The 18,068-nt window shown below is 39.4% G+C and overlaps 2 protein-coding genes across 4 annotated transcripts in view; one reads left to right on the top strand and one right to left on the bottom strand.

Moving 5' to 3' along the window:
* Positions 1-7,272, top strand: foxa1 (forkhead box A1). 2 transcript variants are annotated; one of them, XM_026933788.3, is made up of 3 exons: positions 1-203; positions 1,103-2,309; positions 6,666-7,272. In XM_026933788.3, exons 1-3 carry the CDS (start codon positions 132-134, stop codon positions 6,686-6,688), a joined length of 1,302 nt encoding a protein of 433 aa, XP_026789589.1. In that variant the 5' UTR covers positions 1-131; the 3' UTR covers positions 6,689-7,272. The 2 variants fall into 2 exon arrangements, with proteins under 2 accessions (XP_026789589.1, XP_026789588.1); XM_026933787.3 differs by lacking the exon at positions 6,666-7,272 and having other exon boundaries at positions 1,103-2,815.
* A 595-nt stretch (positions 7,273-7,867) lies between these two features.
* Positions 7,868-18,068, bottom strand: part of mipol1 (mirror-image polydactyly 1) — a 46,195-nt gene continuing 35,994 nt past the window's right edge. For both annotated transcript variants that reach the window (XM_026934061.3, XM_026934060.3), the window contains exons 13-14: positions 13,114-13,317; positions 7,868-8,416 (exon numbers count right to left, since the gene is read on the bottom strand). In XM_026934061.3, coding sequence (XP_026789862.3) covers positions 8,350-8,416; positions 13,114-13,317 — 271 coding nt within the window. In that variant the 3' untranslated portion in view covers positions 7,868-8,349. The remainder of the gene's footprint in view (positions 8,417-13,113; positions 13,318-18,068) is intronic.

The raw sequence follows: 18,068 nt of genomic DNA, 5'->3' as shown, positions 1-18,068 counted from the left end.
CCTCTTCCTCACTTTATCCAACACCGACGCGCAAAAGCCCTCACCACTGACTGCACACGGCGTGCTGGAGCGAGCTGTGCAAACACCAGGTCTGGGTCCTGCATGTTGACGACCTGCACGTTTCCACCGTAATGCTGGGCGCTGTGAAAATGGAAGGACACGAAACTCCTGACTGGAGTAGCTATTACACCGATGCACAGGAGGTATGTACGGTTAGGGCTGTGTATTCCAGCGTGGGTGATGTGAACTAGTTTTAAAACTATTTCACTGAACTCAAGCATGCAACGCATTTGACATAGGCTCACGGTACAGTGGAAAATAGTAGGCGATGTTTCTTTCTGGATCACTTCCTCAAGATCAGATTGGAAGCTCTAAACATGAGAATGTTGGTAGATTTTAATGTGGAAGTGCGTGAGGCGGCTGTCCCGCATGGTGGCGGTAGTGTTCCCGCTGTCAGGCGCCTGGTCCTGCCTTACTGCTTAATGAAATCTGTGGAAATGTGCTCGTTTGAAATGCTCTTAAATATAATTTTACGCGAATTTAAAATATAGATATTCGTTAGTGATATTCTGAAGAACTTTAAATAATTTTTTTTTTAAGTTTTAAAACACTTTTAAACGTCAATTACTGAATTATACTGAATACTACTCTTCTATATTACATTTTACAATATATGTATAATTCTATTATATTTGATTCTTATTTTATTTATTTATTTGTCTATTTATTTATTTATTTATTGTAGTTGAGATATCAAATTATTGTCAGTAGAAATCCTGCTGTACTACTGATATTTCCTGTTTTGTTTTATTGGTCATCATGTTTGTTTATTGTAATTGTTTATTGCATTTTTTTTTCTTTTCTTTTTTTCGCCTCTATGGTGGAACAATATACAGAATCGAAGTAAATATTGAGTATTATTATTTAGTATTGTATTATACTATAGTATTATAATATAAATATGGAGATTAAAGTTCATGTAAAATATACACGCATTGAGTTTTAGGATTTCATACGCAGTTTTTTTTTTTAAACAACTGACAGATTTAAAATCTCAGAATTGCCTATGAAATAATAAAGTGTATGTTTTGTTTTATTTCAGGTGTATTCGCCCATGACGAACAGCAGCATGAATACTGGACTGACTTCCATGAACAGTATGAACAGTTATATGAGTATGTCCACCAGTGGGAATATGACCTCTAGCTCCTTTAACATGTCCTATGCGAACCCTGCTCTGGGCGCTGGACTAAGCCCGGGAACTATGGCGGGGATGCAGTCGAGCAGCAGCGCAATGAACGGAATGGGTGGCGGGGTGGCGTCCATGGGCACGGCGCTCAGTCCCACAAACATGAATGCAATTTCAGCTCAACACACGTCTATGAACGCACTGAACCCTTACTCAAGCATCAGCCCCACTATGAGCCCTATGACATACGCCCAGCCTAACCTTAACAGGGCACGGGACAACAAGACTTTCAGGAGAAGTTATCCCCACGCCAAGCCTCCATACTCTTACATATCACTCATCACTATGGCTATCCAGCAGTCCCCCAGCAAGATGCTCACGCTTAGTGAGATCTATCAGTGGATAATGGATCTTTTTCCATACTACCGTCAAAACCAACAAAGGTGGCAAAACTCCATCAGACATTCGCTGTCTTTCAATGACTGCTTTGTGAAAGTGTCGAGGTCGCCAGATAAGCCGGGGAAAGGCTCTTACTGGACCCTGCATCCTGACTCTGGAAATATGTTTGAGAATGGCTGTTACCTCCGCAGACAGAAGCGTTTCAAATGTGATAAAAAGCTTGTGGGAAGTAAAGGGCCAGACGGAAGGAAGGAGCAGAGCGGGTCAGGCTCGCCCTCAAGTGACAGCTCGAGCACAAAGACCGGGCCCGTGGACTCCAACTCAATAAGCAGCGCAGCCCAGTCAGCAAGCCCTCAGAGCTTGGACCACAGAAATGGTAGCAGCAACTCTGAACTAAAGAGCAGTGGCCCACAGATACACCCCGTGGCCAACTCAGCCACGTCCCTCTCCTCTCTCCCTCTGCCCCCACACTCTATGGCCCACGAGTCTCAGCTGCACCTAAAGGGAGACCCCCATTACTCTTTCAACCACCCGTTTTCCATCAATAATTTAATGTCCTCCTCGGAGCAACAACACAAACTGGACTTGAAAGCATATGAACAAGCGTTGCAATATTCATCTTATGGCTCAGGTATGTCTTCCAGCCTGCCTCTCGGCAGTGCTTCTATGGCCGGGAGAGCAAGCATGGACCCCTCGGCTTTAGAGGCGTCTTACTACCAAGGTGTGTATTCAAGGCCAGTTCTTAACACTTCTTAGTTTGGTCTTATAATTTACTGCACTCAACAATTGCTGACAGATAAACTTTATTTTATTTTTGCATGCACCCTGTGCATTAAGGACTGTTGCTTTAAAGTATAATAATGTGTATGTGTATAATAAACTATTGTAAAGTGTTTCCCTGAATGATTGTATTACCCACCTATAAATAATTGCTAGTGTATTTAAAACGATTTTGAGCTTGTAAAATAATGTACTCCCCCAAACCAGTATGTCCCATGTGTTACAGTGTGTGCAAATGAAGGTCAGTTATGGTCTTGTGGAATGTGTGCTGCAGGTAAAAGCAAAGTAACTGTCTGTTGCAGATGTATTTGGATGTTGTCATTTTCCTTGTTCTTTTCTGGGTTTTTATTTACCTCGTTTGATGAAAACATTTTAATCCCAAACTTGTATTGAAATAAGTTAATCAAACCTGAAAATGAATTGCGAATAAAACACGTTATTTCCTAATTACGCCAGTTAGTGTTTGCTTGCATGTTTATGTGATGCACAAGCTCCTGGATTATTTGCCCAAATTGTATTTGCAGGAGTCAGTGACTGGGTTTCATTTCTCAGGGTCTCATGCGGGGTTTTAGGAAATGTTAGGGCGCAGTTTTAAAGTATATATGCGTGGTTTTCTTTATTTTATTTGTGTTTAATTATTGTCTGATCGTTGTGTTTTTATTATTATTATTATTATTATTATTATTATTATTATTATTATTATTATCCCCTTTTTAAGGTTCAGTGCATGGTTCAGTTTGGTCATTAGGAAATATGCGGCAAATAATAGCAAGTGCAAGACCCTTTTTTCCACACAAGTAAAATAAATTCGAATAAATATAAAGTAAGTAAACAGAATTCACAAAGCAACATAAGAATGAAATGAATATTTTAGGTGTTACACCATTTTTTGATCAGGTTTGTGCACAGTGCAGTGCGCATTGGCTGAGTCTGTGTTGCTGTGACTTTGTGTTGGTAAAAGACCAAGAGAAAATCCAAGTCTAACACAAGCGCAGCCTCAAAGCTTCTCGCCATAAAAGCTCTGCTCGCTCTTTAAATGGGATTTTTAACAATATCATAGGGAGGCCAAATCATCTTTTTGTCAAGCGTAACCTACATGACGGGCGCGTGAACCTGAACAGATTTGACTTTGATCGTGGTATTTTGTAGACAGGCATTTTGGCTGACTAACCATGAAATTCGTTTCATCATCGTGCAATAGACCCTGACTCGTAAATAAAGTGGAAAATTTTATTTACGCGTCAGGAGCCAAAAGGCCACATGACGCGCTCGTGAAGCGGAAAAAGCGGCACGCGCTCCGGCCCGGACACAGAAATAGTTTACACATCTAATCATCATGGTGATATTTTTTTAAAAAATCAGTGTTCATTTAAGTATTTACTAATTATGCTTTTTAAAAAAAAAAAAAAAAAAAAAAAGAATAATTAATTGTCAAAATTAATTGTCAAAACAATAAATTAGCTTCAGAGCACTTAAATGCAAAAATAGACCGCCTCATTGTTGCTAAACCAATCTTAAATTAAAGGTTATAAAGATATTAAGCAATTTCTGATAAGCTCCCGAGAGCCACGGAGAGCTGAAGTAGATAAAATACTTTTAAGAGGGATAAGATAAAATCAAAACAATGGAGAAGAATGAAATTAAAGTGATGCGCTGTGATGGAGCGATAAGGCGGATAATAGTATTTCAAGTGGCTTAAAAATTCCCAAATGCAATGGCATGCGTTATTATAGAAGTCATTTTCCACACTTATAACAAACGAAACAATCCTTAGATTTACAGATTTGTAAATGTAAGTGTGCAATTAAATTATATTATTTTAAGGACAACCAACATGCATGTCACTCTCCACTGTCTTCTCAGTCTTAGAATAACTACCTTTACTACAGCAGTGAGAGGATAAAAGTGCTCAAGCATACACTAGTAGCTCATTTTTTGTACATTTCTTCGTTTTAGGTCATTCAGCTGATCGTTTTAGGTGTTACTGGTTGCCAACATTCGGCAAACCTATTATTTATTCCATATACCAATTTTATAATTAACAGAGCACATATATTCCAGACACATCGTAGCTTGCTTCATCAAAGGAAAAATATTCCATGTATGAATATTTACACTCTATCTATAGCTTCCTGGATTGTAGCTCTTCACATGTCTCATGATTAAAATGATGGTTGCCATAATTATATTTTGTTACATTCAATTTTTAACTGGAAAGCATGAATGTTGGGAGAAAATAAAGAACTCTGACATTTCAATCATTTTGCCCAAATGGTTCGGACGAGTGCATAAACAACACTTTCTTAAAGTGAAAAGTTCCTCAACACTCAACAAGTTTGCCATAAAATGCTGTTATTTTTACTATAGTCTATATTTGTATTGTGGTCAACTGAACAAACTTCTGCCTACATCACTGTGAGCTGCGATTTTAAAATAAAAATGACAGCGAATGATGTAAGATTTTTAAGAAAGAAAAAAGTCACGCAGTGTATAAACACTACTTTTAGCTATTCCGTAAATTGTATTTAAACATGTACATAGAGAAGTCTAATAGTCTATGACTGCTATAGCTACAATATTAACACATCACTGTGTGTAAGATGCATCGTACGGTGTATGAGAAAACCAATAATAATAATAATAATAATAATTATAATAATAATAATAATAATAATAATAATAATAATAATAATAATAATAATGTAGGCATCACTACCACTACTAATACTACTAGCAATAATAATAATAATAATAATAATAATAATAATAATAATATAGGCATCACTACTACCACTACTATTACTAGCAATAATAATAATAATAATAATAATAATAATAATAATAATAATAATAATTTATTATCATTATTATTATTATTATCATTATTATTATCATTATTATTATTATTATTATTGCTTGTAGTAGTAGCAGTTTTATCAGACTAAATGTGCTTTGTTTAAACTTGCCGTATTATAAATGTGTCGTGTTCTAGGATTATTTCTTCTCTTCCTTGCTCCGTACAGAAGCGCGCACAGTGCAGCCGATCAGGCTTTATTAATGCGTAACATATGTTATCAGCGGGCAGTGCTGAGGACGGAGAGTTCACTAGCGCCTTGTTTTCCAACTCATGTGGCATTTCTCGTTCCCCCATCAAAAGCTCCGGAGCTTTCTTCAGCCTTATGGACAAAAATTTGGGCGACAATGCGCAGGGCCCTTTACTTCAGAAGCGGCCATCAGCGGGTCTACCCGCAGACCTTTCTTCTCCCTCTTTTCATTCTTAGTTTAGAAAGCCACTACAGGGCCAAGGCGCTTCTAATACCTTTTGATGGGGATTGAATTAATTATCTCCAATAACACAATTGTGCTTGGCCAACGAAAAGAGCAAAGCATTACCCCTCCAGAATCACACACAAATGAAAGAAGCTTTGAAAGGGCGAGGGAGAAGAGGGAGAGATCCTAGCTGAAATCAGCTTTAGAAGCAGCTGCTTTTCCATTACATTTTATACAGGAGAAGTTTATTAGGGCTTTGTGGCCCCCTAATATGCATCAGCCATGTCAGGTTGGTGGTCTTCTCCCTGGCGCTCAGGAGATCTGTGCTGATTAGCCAACTGAAATTCACCACCACCACTGAAATTATGTAATTTCATTTTTAAAAAAAAGTAATATTTAAATTGCGTTATTTCTTTTATTTCTGTATATAAACAAGATCAAGTATTTTAGTGTATAAGCCTGGCGGCATATTAGGCAGTGCAGAGAGCCTGTGCAGCCTGTAGCAGGAAAGTCATGAGTCATATCACAAAATCATATACATCATATTTCATTACCACCAAAAAAAAAATGCCTGGGAAAATAAGAAATAAAATAAAACCGTATTTGCTCATTAGTTTGTCCCAGTGGTTTATTTTCAGGTAATGGACAGCAGACTAGAAGTGACCTGTAATGTCTGACTGAAAAGAGGAGGTGGGATTAAAAAAGAGAAAAGCTTGAAATTTTTCGTGTTGTTATAGCAACGGGATCAGTCACTCTTTTCTCTGAGGGTCATTCAGCATAGGCTGTCGAAACACGGTTTTAATTAAAGCGTATAAAAACTTGTTTTGTAGTCCGCTCATCATACTAGCGATTTTAGGGAGGATAATCGGGATTGCCTTTAGTTCCACCCCAATCCACACGAGCGCGAGCGTCGGCGCACAGAGCCTGCACTGTAGTGTAAAAGACTGTGCTCATGTCTAACATCACTGCAATGTGCACGCAGGTTCTGCTCAGAATAAACATCACTAACTTTCTGCTCGTATTGAAGGGAAAAGTTGGCCGGTTGAATGAGAGAGAGAGGGAGAGCTGTGGGAGAGGGATGTGAGAGAGGGGACTCCCGGCTTGTGGCATCTCCACGGTAACCGGAGCGCAGGAGAACAGGAGCTCCACACTTCCTCCTGTCTTTCCTCTGTCACTCCGACCAACGGGCCATGCAACATGCTTCTGAGGACATAATCGATCATGCTCAAAAACACACACGGGCCCCTGCGACACTGGCCACCTCAGCTGAAGGATGGAGAGGACTGGAGAGGGCTCATGAGGGGCATATCGTCAATACCAGGAATGTAAACCACCTCCATAGAATTGTTTAGTAGATTAGATTTCGGTAGGAGTCGAGGGATCTCTCTGGTCTGCTTATGGTTAAAAATTATCAACATATCCATGCGAGAAAAAAAAGAGAGGCTTCAACTGTCTGCTAGAATTATTATTATTATTTTTTTAATGAACTAAAATTCAGCTGTTTTCTTATCATTAATATTATCCCATAAGTCTGGTCTAATGAAGGCGAGCCAGTGACATGACCAGTGACATCACCGGTGACATGTCTGTCCATAACCTTAGAATTAGCACAAAATAAACAGTTTCAAAGTAATTTGATGGCTTTTTTGAGTAAACGTAAATTGTGCAAGAAAAATATAAATTTGGGAAATAAAAATCATCTCCATATTACTTTTCACAACATTGCGAGACTTTAGTATAATTATTAATATTCTGTTTGAGTTATGAATGAATGGGATAAAGAACAGATCAATAAAGATAATGAGTGGCTGAATTTTCTGAAACTGAAAATTCAGCTTATATCACATGGATCACATAAAAATACTTAGCAGCTATTTTAATTTAAACTAGATTATGTCTGCCAATGAAAAAAATCTCAGCTAATATGGCCAGTGTTCCCTATCAGGGGCAGACAGGGTTTTCTTGCTAAAGAAAAGCTGTGGTGATAACAGCAGTACATCTGTTATCATATTCAAAGATAACGCCGATAACCTCCTCTGTCTAAAATATATCATCAGAAGGCTGCATTTTATACTTAAAACTCCTACATTAGTAATATTTTAATATTTCTAAAAAAAAAAAAAAACTGTCAGGAAAAAAAATTCAATTGCATTTACAAAATAAACAGTCTTATATAATATTTTCTTACTTGTCAGCTGAATTTTTTTTTTTTTATCATCAAGCATAGTCTTGAAATCAAGGTCCCTTTATTTACTGCTACTGAAAAATACCCAACACTTGTCTGGTACATCTGATATTAGTCTGTAAACCATTTAACATACAAAACTGGCCAGCTAAACATTTTACATTTTTGAAGTAAAGACCTCATTAGGGATATTTATCCCTTTTGTCACACAATATCTGTGCGTCCATTAAATGTACCCGGATCCTTGGACATTGAACACATTGCTCAAATCAATACATTAAAAAAATAAACACTTCAAAGACAGGGTTGGGATAAAAATGGCTGGTTGCAGTACCATCAATCAGAGACCGTAACAGTGAGAAAGTGTGTACGGAGGTTATGTGAAGGGAGTGAAGGGCTGAGGGTGAGAGCAAGCAGCACTTCCAGCTCGTGTTTGCCGAGGAAGGGCTTCGACTGTTTGCTCAGAGTTAAACACAGCAGCCTGGTCACCAGATGTGGCCGTCTGTTCCAGTCAACCATTGGCCAGTCAGATCACAGTACGGACACTGCCTGTGCCCACCTTCTTCCTCAAGACATCTACTAACCGTTCTAGCCTGAGAAACAGAGATAGAGAGAGAGAGTGAGTGAGTAAAAGTAAAAGACAGATGGAGAAAGTCTTAACTGACTTGGTGTTCTTGCCGACACATGTGTAGTCTTGTAGGGGGGGAAAGAAATCGGGACACAAGCAGTTCTCATGTGAAGATCTTTTTTAAATATCTTATATTTAAAAATTCTCTCTATTTCTGACCTCAGTCTAAAAAGTATGTAGAAGGTTCAGTGGCTTAGTGCTGTATACAGGGAACATTCATAAAGTGGAAGGGTAAAGTTACACTAAAGTTACTTTAGTGTTTGTTTAAATTTCCAAATAACAGTGTTTTCTGTAGAAAATGAATTCTGAGGTAAAGACATCAAATAATCTTAATAATTAAACAAAGGCAATTTTGGCCTAACATTTTGGGCACAAGAACAATTAATTACATACTACAATTAAAAAATAATATCCAAAGTACTATAGAAGAAATGTGTGAAACAACTGCATCTTTTCAAACAAGAAGTCATCTGAGAAAAGTTAAATAAATAAAAAATAAATATATTTTTATAAACATATATATAAAATATATATATAAATATATATTCTGGTGGAAAATAATCCAAAACTTTCTCTCAGAGGTCAGTGGTCAGTTTCACATTTGTTTGTGTGTGTCCCCCTTTAACAAAATATTCTTCAGCATAATTGGCTATCTGGTATATACTAAATCAAGGAGCTGAATTCAGTTTCTGGCAGTTAGACTGACTACCAAACACAAGCACAGTGTTAGAGTAGCTAATAAAATTGGCTGTGTTTGGGCATGGCTACTCAGCTTGTTCTTGCTTATCGCAGAGCATATGGGAGTGGTCTGACCCAAGCCTTGTTTCTTCAGCAGCCTACACCTGTTTTCTCCACTCAGGAGATTTGAGCGTGGTTACAGACTGTGAGCGTACACTCTGTGTACATGTTTGCATAAATAGACAAATAAAACTTGCCTAAGAAATGGTACATCGACTAAGGATGGGAAAACAGCACTAAAACACTGACTAATATTCACAAAAGGTCACTCTTGTTAAGGGCAAGACTTGAATATATCAGACGCATGAACTGAACACATAAATATACAAAGAGCAATATAGAAACTAGGTTTATTCCTCCTCATTACTACTTTCAAACACATACATCATCCACCCATCCTTTTTCTCACCTGGTGTATATTTTTCTACTTTAAATATATTCGTTAGCCTCTCTGTCACGTTTGCAGAACTAGCAGGTCAGCAGCAGAATGTCTACTGTATGCTGGTGTGCTGTCTGGGATTTGGAAACACTGTCTGCACCGAGTGGCCAATAAACCCAAACATAAATGCTGGGGAAGAGCCAGAAAAAACGTAAATCCTGATTAAGAATTCAGAGATGCAAAAACCAACAATTACAGCTCCAATAAGACTGAGTAAACAGCAACCTTGCATAAATACAAAACAGCACTGTATTTTCTATAGAGTGTAGAAACATGTCCTGGAAAAAAGTGTCCTAACACAGAATGGTGCTGTTTCTGCATTACTGGCACTGATGAAAGAGACAGAGCTTCCCTACCACCTACATCCCAAGGTTTCGATGAGCCTGTGCCCATGATAGCCTCAGATTCCTGTTCTTGGCTGACATGAGTGGGACCAAATGTGGTTTTCTGCAGTTGTAGCACATCCACCTGAAGGTTCAATGTTTTGTGCATGCTGAGATGCTTTTCTGCACACCACGGTTGTAAAGAGTCATTATATGAATTACTATATCGTTCCTGGCAGCTCCAATCTGTCCATTTTCCTCTGACCTCTCTTATCAACAAGGTGTTTCCACCCACAGAACTGTTGCTCACTCAATGTTTTTTGTTTTTTTGCACCATTCTGTGTAAACTATAGACACTGCTGTGTGTGAAATTCCGAGGAGATCAGCAGTTTCTGAAATACTCAAACCAGCCCATCTGGCATCAACAACCATGCCACAGTTAAAGTCACAGAAATCATACTTTTTCCCCATTCTGATGTTTGTTGTGAACGTTAACTGAAATTCTTGACCTGTATCTGCATGATTTTATGCAATTTGTTGCTGTCACATGACTGGCTGATTGGATAACTTCGCAAATGAGCAGGTTTGCAGGTTTTCCTAATAAAGTGGACGGTGAGTGAATTTTTATTTAGTGTCTATTTAAATACATTAACAAAACAAGAAAAAGTTACAAAAATAGATTTTAAAAATTGTTACTGTGAGTAACGATGCTGATTAGTGTAAAATTATCCTCCACCTTGAGCCACTGGATTCTGACAATATCTTTGATATTCTCAGCATTCTCAGCATTGTGGCTTAATTAGCAAAACACCAATATCACATCATATTGCTCATGTTCGCACAGCAGCCTTCTAGCCCAAGGCCTGACGAGTCATGCCAGCCACAGCCCATTTTTGGACCAGGCAGTTGATGAAAAGGGCCTTTGTGTGTTTCTCATGGTCAAGTTTGATTCGGCAGGTCATCAGACTTTCAGCTCATTCTCTCCATCAATGGAGACTGTAAGGCCGGCACTCAGGTGCCACATTCTGGGTCTGATCAGTGTTTCCTTCCCCCAGTATAATGTGCTGTCTCAGCCTTGCATTCTTCTCACCGTTGTGTGACTAGGCCCACGTCAGTGCTGCTTCCTACAGCCGCCCGGACTCCACCGACTGTGGCATATCCATCAGCATGTCAGCTAGCGTTCAGGTGTGAGCAGTTCATATTCCCCACTCTGAGCCACTGTCTGCCCTGCACGCTCATGCTGCTGGTCCTGTCTGTCTCTATCCCTCCTCACATCCAGCCTGCAAAATATGTAACTTTCCCCTTTCTCTCAGCTGTACCCCCTCCCAGCCTCAGGCCTCTTCTTTGGCCAACAAAACTATAGTTGGGGAAAAAAAGAAGAAGGAGTCTGATCCAAAGTGTGGCAATGTGAGCGTCTGGCAATGAGAAGGCTTAAGCCAGGATACTGGCACTGATTCAGAATTCAGGGAAATAAATAACATGACGGTTCTCAGAATGTAAGGAACTCGCTTGTTTCTACTTCCAGTAATATGGCACAACACAGTGGTGAGACAGATGTTCCCTTTACAGCAGTGACTGTGATTCACACATAGTTGAACCTTGCACTGTGGACATGGCTGGGTCATGCCTCTAAACCAGTGTGTAAATGCAAACAGACAAGTAGTGCAGGCACCCACACTGGACTCAGCACTGTGAAAGTAAAATACTAGGTAAAAAGCACAATATAGACATTAAGCACAGATAAGCGTGCTATATTTCATCATTTAAACATTAATAGATTTGTTACAGCACACCTTAATAAAGCATTATTATATGAGCCACCAATATGTGCTAGAAAAACTCATCTATCTCTTTCAAGTATCGAAAAATTAACACAAGCTCTTGAGGAGTTAAAAAACAACATTAGGGGTGGGCATGGCTGAGTACGTCAGGGGTCTAAAGTCCCACATTAGTGAGCAGTGTGTGTGTGTGATGTTGCCACAGAGAAAAAGGGCCATTTCGGAGCCCCCCTGTTTAAACACAACGCTAAAGTTCCCTCTTTTTCAGGCTTCTCATGCTGATGATGGGTGATGGGGGTTCTCTTAGGGTTTTGAGCACCCCTCAGCTTTGCATCCCCACCCCCCAGTTCGTTAATTCATCGTGTAAATAGATCAGCAGGCCAAGGCATGTTTGCTTTTCGCGGGGAGCCCCGGTGAGAGAGAGAGGAGTGAGTGAGAGAGAGAGAGGGAGAGGGACGAACTCACAGAAGCTAGCTATAGTCAATGTGGAAACAAGAGCAGTAGTGCAAGGCATTACAGTGAACTGTAAAATGAGCTCTGCAATGTGAATTTATGAATTTCCCAATCATTTGCATTCTATTACCTCAATTAACAAGACACTAATAAACTGTCAGTGAGAATTATATTCTGATTGGTCAGAAAGTGTTGACCTTTTTTTTTTTTTTTTTTTTTATAACAGCATCTCTGACAGTAATTCAAATCCCAGATTTATATTAATGCGCTTCGTCTAATACACTATCATTTCTATATAAAAACTATAGTTGCTGACATGATGAAGCTTTCTGTAAAGAGACATTTATTTTACATTTATGGCAGGACGCTCAGGTGTTGGTGCTTTGTAACTGTTAGTACGTTTTCTGCCTCAGAAAAGCCTCCAGGAGAGAAGACGATGCAATTTATGGTTTCTCGTCAACACGACAAGCTGTTTTTTTTGTCTTATTTACTTCAAGAGGCCGAAAGAGAGAGGCTGGTAAGGGAATGACTGTTTATAGCTCCTATAGCGTAAGTGATAACAGGAACTAACTTATCGTGTGAATGTTCCATGACATTAAAAGTAACAATAAATGTATGTTAAAAGTGTGGTGTGTCATTCTTGAATAAATTAAAAGTTATAACAATTGGCAAATTTCTGTGGTAACAGAAATATAAAAGACTTCGGGACTGGCTGTTATTGTAAAATAATCATCTGCTTTTGTTTCAAATTATCATGAACAAATTGGAGCTGTAATCTGTCTTTACTTATTTGATATATTTCAGTTTCAAACAGCTTAACACAAACAATGTTATATTGCAAATGACAAAACTTATTCTGAGCTTAAAGCTCTCACTGGTGAGCTCATTACAAAGCCAAAATTTAATGGCTGGTTCTTCTGGTTGTACTTACTTGTGTACTTTTTCAGTGGCCTCTCTTTCAGACTCCTGTGTCACTCGGAGTTGAGCCTGAGTGTTCTGTAGCTCTGATGTAAGCTGCTGCACACGGGTCAGCAGATTCTGTCCTTGGGCTGCGCTGCTGTCCTTAACACAGGTGGGAGAGGACAGGCATGGAGTCTCCTTCCTATTAGACTCATCTGATTGGCTCTGCTGTGCACTGAGACAAAAATCAAGCTTTAATGTATAAGACAGATAAGGATTGCTTCAGAACATTCTTTATCCATTTTTAACCCAAACACTTATGATGCTGATAATCAGAGAAAAGGTAACAAGAAAGGGCACTGTGTTATTATTAAAACCCTGGAAACTGTTGTACCAGTGATAGACATACAGTAGTTAGAGACAGTCAGAGGGATGGAGATAGACACATAGATAGACAGACAGAAATCGTTGAAGGCCACACGTCTCATCCAACTAATTCTACCAGTATAGTGATACACTACATTCTCAAAAAAATATCAAAGCGTAAGCACTGTATATTTGTTTAACCGTGCACCTAAGGGTTTGCCTTTTGCTTCCTTCACAGCACCACATTCGCCAATGGCCAATACCATACCAAAGTTCCTTACACAAACACACAACTTGACCCATACAGCAAGAGCATGCTCCCAGTTTATCGGCGGGTGAGAAATGGTAACTCTGTATCAACACCGTGAGCCAACTGACATATCTAATATTGGAACAGAAGGTCGGTACATGAGACAATATCTGGGGGTAATAATGCAGCAGAATGGCAGTGGAATACATTATAGTTTAGCCCGCATCACTGTGCTGCAGCACTCACACAGTGAGTTTCACATAGGCGATAGGCGTTTTTCAATGAGATATGAGGAACAGAAAAATTACAGGGTAAGAAGGGAAAAGGGAGGGAGGGAGTGTGTATGAGAGAGATAGATAGATAGATAGAGAGAGAGAGAGAGAGAGAGAGAGAAAGAGAGAGAGAGAGAGAGAATCAGCCCAGCTGACATGGCAGTTCATTTCAAATTAGGCTTTCTCAGGGAAAACATACCAACATACTTTGTGCTCGGACAGAAACTAATAATAGTTCATTAAACAGCGAAAAACCTTTGGACTAGTTACCTACTCCCTGCATTAAAAGGCAGCAATCATCCCTTAGATCCATGGTCAACATAAATAACCAAAATGCAAAGGGGAATGTAAAGAAAGAGATCATACATAAAATACCAGGAATAGCTTGCTGCTTTCAAGCCAGGCATATAAATAGCATGTGGTACCCCTGTTGGTTACAGGTCTTAAAGGTCTTTTATTATGCAATATATGTCATTAATAACCTGGGCAGGTGGAAGACCCAATACAAACAAAACAACCGCATCACATAATACACACAGTTAGACAACAATGCCATCTAAACCTCTTTTCTGCTTCTCCTACAGAGGAGGGCTGCTGTGGTTTTCCTGACAGAATGAAGCTAGATTGATTGCCACTGGTCTGTGTCATTTAGCCTCGACATTGTGTGTGTTTTTGCCTTAATGTCATATTACTCATTCTGTCCTCTTGTCCTTCTAATTAGTTTCAGAGAGGTTTCCATGTCATGCTTCTCCTTTCCTTTTTTTTTTTTTTTAAAGCAAGAGGCAATCAATTCTGATGTGATATTGATAGCCAAGGAAGTGATGTAAAGTTGTGTGCTTTGTTTAATTAAATGCAAACATATTGGGTACGAAGGTCCAATGACAGTGACAAACAAGGGCAGAGAAGCAATGCCTACGATGGATTATCTTATCTTATCCTCCCCCCCCCACACACTCTCACCCACAAACATGTACACTCGACTCAGTTTCCTCTCAACCCCAGCCCCCTTTCCAAGTGTTTTATGAATAGCCATTAAATGTAATTAAATAAATAATCCTTAAATGGTCCAAAGCCTGTTTTATTTAGTAGGGGGAAGCCTGCTAACAGTATAAGTGAGCAGCACAAACAGATACTCTGTTCACTGAGGACTAGAGGAGATAGAGCGTGTGGTCAGTCTGCTGTCTCTCATGGGGGCTGTGAGCTTCTACAAGTTTTACATTCGTATTCAGAATGATGCTTATTTATTAATCACTAAAGGAAATATTCAGGTAACCAACAGGTTATACAAAATCTCTAAGCATGACTTCCTTAACTGCACTAACTGTAAACGTCCACGCAAGTTAAACTAAAAATAGTTTGAAATAGTACACCACATTTCAGTTCCTCAGAAGTAATGTAGCCATTGGCAGGCCAGTTTATACAGCTCCTGTTTTGTTCTTATCTTTGATATGTCATTGTGTGCCTGTCTACACCTGCCTAAGGTTTAATGGCTTGTGTGTGTTGCTCTAGTTTCTACACGGGCCAGCAGACATCAGGTCTAGCACTATGTAAAACATTAACCAGAATCAAAAGATAACTAATCAAAGGGGCCGGATCCCAATGAACCTGCCTCTATGACTGTGGAAATGAGTTAAATATTAACATCAACACAACATGGTATCAGAGAGGATATGTAAAATAGCCTTTCAACGGAGACGTACCTGCAGCAAACTTTTTAACACAGAGAAGCAAGTGCAAGCAGAGACAGAGAGAGAGAGAAGGAACCACCTCTTTAAGTGCAGGTATCCACAGCAACCTTCAGTGGACAGAAACCAACATGCAACCACACCTCATCTTCAACCCCTCCTCATCAGCCATATATCACTCCAACAGCTCTTGGATAAAGGCTATGATGGTTTCTCATACACACAATTTCAACACACACCACCACTAGCAGTGTGCACCGCTGTGAGTTTTGAATTAGTGTCCTCAGTGGAGCTCACTTGCTGAGAGGCATTCTAGAAAATCCACAAAATATATTTTGTAGCACAGAATGGCAAAGAAAACAAATCCACACATATACTGAGACCAAATCCTGTTTTTATTTCACGTCTCAGGCATTCACAAAATAAAAATTCTTTCCTTAGCATAACTAACCAGTCTAGCATAGCAGGTTGGTGTGTAACGATGTGTGAACACTATGCAATGAATATGAGTATTATCAGAGACGTTCTTTAGAATTAGCATTCCATTCAAATCCAGAGCTTCAAAAATTTAAATAACTGTCTAATCAACTTTTGGTGAAGACTTAATACAGAAACTGTGATGTGGCCAAATAATTTCTGCTTTCAGTCTGATGCCACAGCATTATAAATTTAGTGCATATAGTCATGTCGGCTGAGCTGAGGTGTTGACAGGCAGGGGTGTTGCTCTCAGTGATGATGACTGATCTCTGGGGAGATGGACCGTATGGGGACCAGGGTGTTAATCCATGTCCACCCCAGCTCTGACTCCCTCTGCTCCTGGCTTACACTCAAACAAAGCACCTTATACTTACATAAAGCCTGACTCCTAAGCATAGTCCAGCCAATGACAACGCATTAAACCAAAGTGACTGCACAAAATCACCTCTGTGTTGTTCTTAACAGTATAGTTCTGGGTAAAGCAGATGGAGTTGCCAAAGCCGAAGGTTCAGAGCACTGACATTCCATCTTGCTTGTACTCATCTATTCTCTGGCCTTTCATCTGACTTGGACTGTCTGTTATCCTAAAAGGCACAATGGAGCTGGCCGGGCAATCCTGAGAGCAAACACATCTTCTGGCCTTTGTTGGGTCTGGAGAATTCTCCCTTTAAAGGTCCAACCCCAAAGCCACATTGATAGGGAGCGGGAGCAGGACTGAACCCCCTGTCTCACACAATACAGATTGTGTGGGTGAATACAATGTCAGCCTTCTCCTCCTCTAGCCAGACGGTGTGCGGGAACTGCTAGACGGTTTGCCCTATGTGCCATGAACAGTCACATCTTTGCAAATGCATGTACACACTAAAAAAACCAAAAAAAAAAAAGGATCCTTGAAGTAGTAGGATGTGTGTCTTATTAGAACAGGATACAACTTTCCAAACCAGAAGGACCAGTTTAGGAGCCAAATGTATTTATCCACTTTCAAACTTCAACTGACTGACAGATAAAACACAAGTATATGACTAGTATATATGTTGATGGAAAGGCTAGACATGTGGGAGTCTATCTTATTGCACCCGTTTTAGACCTTGATTCTCTCTCAGAGATTAACTTCTGCGCAAAAGTCTCAAATAAGTACTTGGATGCATTGTATCAGGGGCAAAAACAATCTGAGTCAAGGCGCTAGTGAAATGTCGGTGGTCAATACCTTACAAAGTTCCAAACGTCAGAATAAAGCAATAATAATAATAATAATAATCCCTGCCCTTTAATTCTACAGACAGTCCACAAGAGTGCATGGGAAAGCATTGCCCTGGAAGGAAAACAGATCGGCATGACATCTTCAAATCCATTTCACTTATTCGAATGGTGAATTTCCATGGCAATGATTCACCTCACCTATTTTCAGGTTTTTTTTCCCTCTTCCACATCAAGGCACACAGTGCATATGAAAGCTAGTTTTAGTATTTATTATCTGTTTTTAGACTGTGCTGCTGAGCTGGCTCAATAAATGTTTCCTGCCAGCTTTAATAAGAAGAACGGGGATGATGGGAGTTGGCATATAGAGCTCTTTATTAAGAAGTTAAACTGGAGAGCACTGCATGGGCTAACTCTTTCAGGAAAGTGTGAACAACTGAGGGAGAGCAAAAGAATGAGATAGTAGTGGAGAAAGAGAGAGAGCCTGCACAAAAGAGAGCGAACAAACAAAAACCCAGAATAAAAGAGACAGAGCAAGAGCAAAGTGTAACAGACAAAGGGAAGTCACTGGTATATGTAACTTTATTTCCACTGGGAGGACTGCTTGAGATGTGTGTATTTATATAAAAAAAGTATTAAATACTGTTGGTATGACTTTATAATCTATAGTGTATGAATTTCCTTTTGCAACAAAAAAATTCAGTGGCATTGCAAAGTTTTTTGGTTAAGCTGGGCTTTT

Source organism: Pangasianodon hypophthalmus, chromosome 10, assembly GCF_027358585.1.
Source record: "Pangasianodon hypophthalmus isolate fPanHyp1 chromosome 10, fPanHyp1.pri, whole genome shotgun sequence".
Lineage (NCBI taxonomy): Eukaryota > Metazoa > Chordata > Actinopteri > Siluriformes > Pangasiidae > Pangasianodon > Pangasianodon hypophthalmus.
This window is presented reverse-complemented; position numbering and strand designations above follow the sequence as displayed.